The sequence below is a fragment of the Oratosquilla oratoria genome, chromosome 18, assembly GCF_046742065.1.
Source record: "Oratosquilla oratoria isolate Oo_2021 chromosome 18, ASM4674206v1, whole genome shotgun sequence".
NCBI classification, from domain to species: Eukaryota; Metazoa; Arthropoda; class Malacostraca; order Stomatopoda; family Squillidae; genus Oratosquilla; species Oratosquilla oratoria.
Genome location: NC_134794.1, coordinates 24,820,749 through 24,828,406, shown reverse-complemented (window position 1 = coordinate 24,828,406; position 7,658 = coordinate 24,820,749). Strand labels below are relative to the sequence as shown.

The 7,658-nt window shown below is 36.5% G+C and overlaps 1 protein-coding gene across 1 annotated transcript; it reads right to left on the bottom strand.

The window, feature by feature from the left end:
• Nucleotides 1-861: 861 nt before the first annotated feature.
• On the bottom strand, nt 862-6,473 carry LOC143035125 (uncharacterized; the record flags this gene model as incomplete). The annotated part of the gene is given in 2 exon segments (XM_076201719.1): nt 862-3,711; nt 6,076-6,473. Coding segments are annotated over 2 exon segments (443 nt in total), but the record flags the coding sequence as incomplete, so codon positions are not given.
• Between the last annotated feature and the right edge of the window lie 1,185 nt (nt 6,474-7,658).

The following is a 7,658-nucleotide window of genomic DNA, read 5'->3' as shown; positions in this document are numbered from 1 at the left end:
TACAATTTTGCAAGGAAAACTTATTACAATTCTCAGCCTAACAAATCCAAAGTCCATAATAACCTAGTAGTTTTACCTTACCAAGAAAATTTAACTATTGTTCCCAAATTACTTAAGAATTTTAACGTCAATGTAGCCTTCAGAAACAATAACACTATCAAACAATACCTAATTAATAATTCTAAAAATTGCCAAAAAGGCTGTGTGTACAAAATTCCTTGCAAAATATGTGATAGATTCTATATCGGCCAAACGGCAAAAGATCTTTCTGTCAGGATAAAACAACACAAGAAATGTGTCAAAGACGGGAATGAGTCAAGTGCCATTTATAAACATTTAAGCACTTTTAATCACCCTATCAACTGGGAAAACGCTAGAGTGATTACTTTCAACAATAATTTTGGCGAAAGGAATTTAATTGAAAGTTGCCTGATTAAAATCACAAATGATAACAACTTTAACCTTAACTTAGGATTGTACAAAATTGATAATTATATTTGCAAAGAAATAGCCAATAATTACAAAATGTAAGAATGCTGGACGTGTGACCCACGCCCGGACAATTCGTCCACATCCTTTCCTAGTGAGTTCCTTATACTATTGTCCTACTATATTATGTTTGCTGTACCCTCTTTCTTTGTAATTTACACTGAAGATGTAATATACGAAAGCGCTCTGATCCGTTTATTTTCTTAAGTGGTTATCTTATATATATATATATGTTTTTTCACACTAGATGATGCAGTTATATATAAAGATATTCAAGGGATTCAAGATATTTCTTTATAAAAAGTAATGTCCATAATGTTCATAAATTACATGGTTATTGACAAAATGATAAACTCAAACAACTTGCACGAGTAGATTTTTTATTATTTAACAATAATAGTCACCGTTTATTGCAATTCAAAGAAAATTTTCTTCACACACACCCTTCGTTTTTGTTTTGATTTTCAACAATTTATTTATTTTTACTTAATTATTCATTTTGCAAATATATATTTATAAAATTACACTGTATAGAAATTGTGAAGGTGGCACAAAAAAGTACATGGCACTAATTTCCATTGTAGTCCTCTTAAAAAGCAAAAATCCATATACATTTAAACAGTATCTAAAGAACTAATATTAGGGAAGTTAAATCATAATCATTACCATAATATTTGACTTAACTCCCTATGCAGAGAAATAAACAACTACTGTAGCTAAGATCAGAAGATGTCATTACAAATAATAATCTTTGACATAACTCATCGAATAGATATAAGAACTTAAGAACATAAGAACAAAAGAAAGAAGGAGACTGCAAGAGACCACAAGGCCTACACTAGGCAGCTCCATACCCATCACCACATGTCATCCCCATCCATAAAGTTGTCTAACAGTTTCTTAAAACAGCTGAACATAACATAAGAATGAAGGAGACTGCAAGAAACAATTAGGCCTACACTAGGCAGCTCCATATTCATCACCACCTATCATCCCCATCCATAAAGTTGTCTAACCGTTTCTTAAAACAACTGAACATAACATAAGAATGAAGGAGACTGCAAGAGGCCATAAGGCCTACACTAGGCAGCTCCATATTCATCACCACCTGTCATCCCCATCCATAAAGTTGTCTAACCGTTTCTTAAAACAACTGAACATAACATAAGAACATAAGAATGAAGGAGACTGCAAGAGACCATAAAGCCTACACTAGGCAGCTCCATATTCATCACCACCTGTCACCCCCATCCATAAAGTTGTCTAACCGTTTCTTAAAACAACTGAACATAACATAACATAACATAAGAACATAAGAATGAAGGAGACTGCAAGAGACAATAAGGCCTACACTAGGCAGCTCCATATCCATCACCGCCTGTCATCCCCATCCATAAAGTTGTCAAACCGTTTCTTAAAACAACTGATTGTTTCAGCGCTCGCTGCATGGTTACTAAGTGTATTCCATTCGTTGACCACCATATTAGTAAACCAATTCTTGCCTATTTTATTCTTAAATCTAAATTTGTCCAGTTTAAATCCATTACTGCGAGTCCTGCCCTGTTGTTTTAATATGATGACCTTGTTTGCATTACCCTTGTTAAAACCTCTGATCCACTTGAACACCTCTATTAGATCACCCCGCATTCTTCTCTGTACTGATTCTAGTGAATTTATGTCCATTCTATAGGACGGAGGCCAAAAATGTACCGCATAGTCAAGGATGGGTCTAACTATCGCTGGATAGAGTTTGATAATTACCTCTCGACTTCTATTTGTTACCCTCCTTGCAATGAAACCTAATGCTCTGTTAACTTTATTCCTGGCACTAATGTACTGTTTCCTGGTTTTAAGGTCCGGACTCACTAGAACTCCCAAGTCTCGCACTCAGTTTTCTCTAAAAGCGTGTTATCTGACCTGTATCTATTTTTGTGGTTGTGTGGTCCTACGTTTAACACGCTACACGTAGAGATATTGAAGTTCATTTGCCATTTCACCTACCATGTGAACAATTTGTTAAGGTCATCCTGCAGAATCTCTGCGTCGTCTCCTGACCTAATTAGGCGTCCTATTTTAGTCCCGTTCGCTAACTTACTAACATCACTATGTATCCCATCGTCTAAGTCGTTTATGTACATAATGAACAACAAGGGACCCAAAACCGAGCCCTGGGTAACCCCACTAGTAACATTGTTCCACCTGGATTTTACTCCATTTATGGTGACCCGCTGTTTTCTGTTACTGATCCAAGCTCTGATCCATTCTAACACTTTTCCTCCTCTGCCATGGGCTTTGATTTTATTTAGTAGTCTCTGCTGTGGCACCATGTGGTTTCAGCGCTCACTACATGGTTACGAAGACTATTCCATTCGTTGACCACCCTATTAGTAAACCAATTCTTGCCTATTTTCTTCTTAAATCTAAATTTGTCCAGTTTAAATCTATTACTGCGAGTCCTTCCCTGTTGTTTTAATATGATGATCTCGTTTGCATAATCCTTGTTAAAGCTTTTGATCCACTTGAACACCTCTATTAGATCGGTGTCCGGACATAATCCCTCCTGGACACAATCCCCCCGGACAAAATCCCTCCTGGACACAATCTCCCCGGACAAAATCCCTCCGGACAATATCCCTCCTGGACACAATCCACCCAAGACAATATCCCCCCTGGACAGAATCCCTCCTAGAGTATATGTTTATGTATTTGAATTTATCAATGTATTTTGATATATATTCTCATATAATATTTGACTGTACACGCGTGTATATGTTTATTTATGTATTTTAATATATATAATATTTTCATATATGTTTGTAAGGTGTAGTAGTGAAGCAAAAAACTTTTTTTCATAAATGATTTATTCAAACAAGTATATAAATGTCTGTACTGTATTCATTAGCACCTCGGTAAGGTAAGGTAAGGTAAGATGTTAATTGCTTTGCATGTGATGAAATATAATAGGAGAACTGCTAATCTGAATAATATGGGGGGATTTTGTCCAGCGAGCTCACTTTTGTGGAGGGATTCTGTTCAGAAGGGATATTGTCTGGAGGTATTTTGTTCAGAAGGGATATTGTCTGGAGGTATTTTGTCCGGGGGGATTGTGTCCGGGAGGGATTATGTCCCGGATCTATTAGATCACCTCTTACTCTGCGTCTTTCCAGAGAGTGTAAGTTAAGGTGCCTGAAGTATTGATCCAATACAAGATAGTAATGATAACTGTAATAAAAAGAAAATAAAAATAATAAATTTATACTATATTGCTAAGATAAAAACATATTACTACAGTTAACAGTCTTTGACTTAACTCACTATTTGAAAAGAAATAAAACTGATGGCAACTGGAGTATTAATAAAAATGTAGCAACAAAGAGAAATGTTATGTTATAACATATTATAACAAAGAGAAAGAACAATAAAAGAATTATACAATAACACTAATGATACGAGAGTTGTACTGAACTTAGTAATTTTACATAAGAAAAGATATAGTACAAGCAAATAGTGATTATGACTATTAAGCTGTAATCACACAATTGTTTAATGTATATTAAAGTACACATAAGGAAACAATTTAATCGGAATTATCCCCATGGTATATAAGGAACTAATAATAAATAAATAAAAAATCCTGATTTCTGGATATTTTTTAAAACTTATTTGGTGTTTAAAGTAAAAAATCAGATAAAAATATTACAGCCGGTGTCCTCAGTAGAAATCTTTGGGTAAATCCCATCCAAACAGTTGAAGTACTCGCACAGGAAAAGCTACAACTAAAGTGATCTATGTCTATTGGAGTCAGGATTTCCCCAAGATCCCTTTTGCCATGGTGATGCGTCATCTGCTAATGACCTTAGGGAAGCAAATGAAACTGCCCTTATATGGACACGGTTCTGGTGCGACAAGATATGATGATGATGATCTGCTAATGTTGTCTCATTCTTATTATGACCCTTGTCCATTAGATATCTATTGTCTATTTTTTCTAGTCTTTTCATTGATGCTGACCCTATATAAATGATAACAAAGATCAACATGAGATTTGCAATGTTATGATTACAAAGATCAACATGAGGTTTGCAATGTTATGAATGTGGTTGATGCTCTCATAGCTCTCCGACCTCATCAGTTAGTTATCCGGGGGCATGCGCCTTTCATTTCCATTCCCTGTCACGTATCACAAAGTGTTCACGTGCTTTCTTTGTGCGGTGGCTGTAAGATCTCAAACATGGACGTACTTTCACCCCCCCCCTTATACCGGCCACCTGTCAGCTGCGTCCAAGTTGACCCACAATGGGTCAAGTCTTTTGTTCATTCCCTTGCGTTTAGGTCAAGACCCGGGGACGTTAGCATTCGCGGTACATATTGCCAAGCTATATGTTTTGTATTATTTTTTGTGTATGTTTTTCTTTTATCTGTATAACCAGATTGCTTACAACTGGTCTCTTGGTGTATGGCGGTATCTCTTTACCTTATGTGTTAGTATTAAGATTTATTATGTATATGTATTTGCATAGTAGTTTTGTGTGGGTTCCTTTAATGGTCGTATAGTAGGTTAGGCTTCTATGCCGTTTTCAAAGTAAAATAGGGAAAAATTTCCTCTCTGTCCTTTCGGCCTATTTCGGCATTCGTGAGCCGGCTTAGGTCACTTGCCGCCTATAAAAGTAGGAACCCTCTTGCTTCGGGGCTTTTTTCTTTCGTTCGACTTCAACGAGCCAGATCGGCCGTGGTCTCCGTGGGAGACATTTCCCCCGTCACCTAAGGGTGTGTAAGGCAGCCTAGGTATGTACTCACTTAATTTTTTAGGAAGTTATCCTCAGTTTGGGTGAGAAGTTTAAGATCCCCTTTTGAGATTTAAAAATTGTGAACCTGGTGTGTCGTGTAGGCTTTTGCCAGAGTTCTGTCTTAACCCTGGTGGAATTCTCTTTCGAGGGTTAAGTTTGATTGAAATAAGACGTGTCAATTTTTAGGCTTTGGTCTTGTCAATCTGTTGTCGTGGGTGACCTATTTTAATTTTCTATTCATGTGGTTGAGTACCTTTTGGAATAGGTTTTTGAGTTGACATATTTATTAGGTTATCGTCAATCTCTAGTTTTTCTCCACCCTTTTTAAATTTACGTGTATTTTTCATTGCGGGTTTTTTTACTATTTGTTAGGTCACATTTCTTGGGTAATTTGAATTTAGGAGTCACTCTGATTTTGTCCTTGTTCTGGCCCGTACGTGATCTGTTTTAGTTACCTTTTTAATTTCCACAAGTGCTATTTTTTTCGTTTTCTTCTAAACGTGTTATTGTTATTATCTAATTCTTAATTGGGTTATCTCACGTGAATTATTTTTGCTACTCTGTTTCTTAATTTTACAACATTTCTGTGGCAAATAGGGGTTTTAGTGTTTACTTGTTTTTGTAAATAAGATTTTAAAATGAATCCCTAGTTTAAAAGAACCTGGATATGGCTGGGGCCATTGGACTGGATTGGGTGAAGATAAATAAAAACAAATAGTAATATAAATTCATAAATAATCTGCCCCCTCCCCCCTTTGGGTCGTTCCATGACAGTCCCTTACTGCGTCGTAACACTCACCATTGATATATCCGCCCCAGATACATCGGAAGTTCCTGACCTGAGCCTTCTCCACCTGATAGAATAGAAAATTAAAGCCACGGCGACCATGAGAATTACGAGAAGAATCCCTAAGACGACAGTCGTGGCCATCAGAGTCGTGTATTTAGACTGGGCCAGGGTAAGCTCCTCTTGGGCCTTGTCAAGCTCCTTCTGAGTCTCATTAAATTTCCCAAGCTTCTCCTGGGACTCAGCAAGCTCCTCCTTGACCTTGTAGAGCTCATTCTGGACTTTGGCGCGTGAGTTCTCTGACGTTTGAAGTTCCTTTTTGGTCTCGGTAAGGTTCTCCCAGTGCTGATGGAGATTGCCCACAAGTTCTTGAAGGACACTCGCAAAATCGAAAGTGGATAAGTTGATATCTGCCAAGGGAAGGAGAACGACTTTCAGTTACCAAAGTATTAACAATTACAGGGAGAACCCCAATTACAAGATAAACAGGGGAAGAAAATCTGTCCTTTCATGTCTCCCCTACACAGCCAGTGGAATTCATGCGAGGCAGCAGAAAACCAAGAGCATAGAGAAAGTTACAATACACACACACACACACACACACACACACACACACACACACACACACACACACACACACACACACACACACACACACACACACACACACACACACACACACACACACACACACACACACACACACACACACACACACACACACACACACACACACACACACACACACACACACACAAACATATATATATATATATATATATTCGTGAAGCGTGGCAGGAGATTCTCTTTTAAGCATATTCTGTTGAAAACGACAGCAAATTCATTAGAAATTAATTTCTTTCTTAAGCTTTCTAGCTTTCGGAAAGTAGATATCTGGGGAAATGAGAGGGGAAGAAGCAAATTTCCAATTGACATTGGTAACTTATATTAACACAGAAGTCTATGTTATGTACAAAATTTTTCATTTATTTTGTATATAACATAGACTTCTGTGTTAATATAAGTTACCAATGTCAATTGGAAATTTGCTTCTTCCCCTCTCATTTCCCCAGAAATCTACTTTCCGAAAGCTAGAAAGCTTAAGAAAGAAATTAATTTCTAATGAATTTGCTGTCGTTTTCAACAGAATATATATATATATATATATATATATATATATATATATATATATATATATATATATGTATGTATTTATATATATATATACATCTTCAGCTTTAAGTAAAATAAGGTGACACTGCATCTGGAAAGTGTAAGCGGGGAAGTGGAAGAAGGATCATAAGTAAGTTCAGAAGGAGGTGCTGGAAATTCAAATTTGCTACATGGTTTGGATATTTCGTTGCTTGTAATGGACTATTGATTAATGACGCTTTCATCCTTGGGTGTAATCTCTCACTCCTGCTTATGTTTATCCAATTTATAAAATCTTGACTAAGATTATCATTTAACCTTGGCTATATTCGATTAAATACTATTCATTTAAACCTCTCTCAAAATTTTGCTGTTTTATGTAAAGGCTACCATTCTCCCAATCCTGTCGTTGAATTCGTTAACTAAAATATGTAAAAATATTT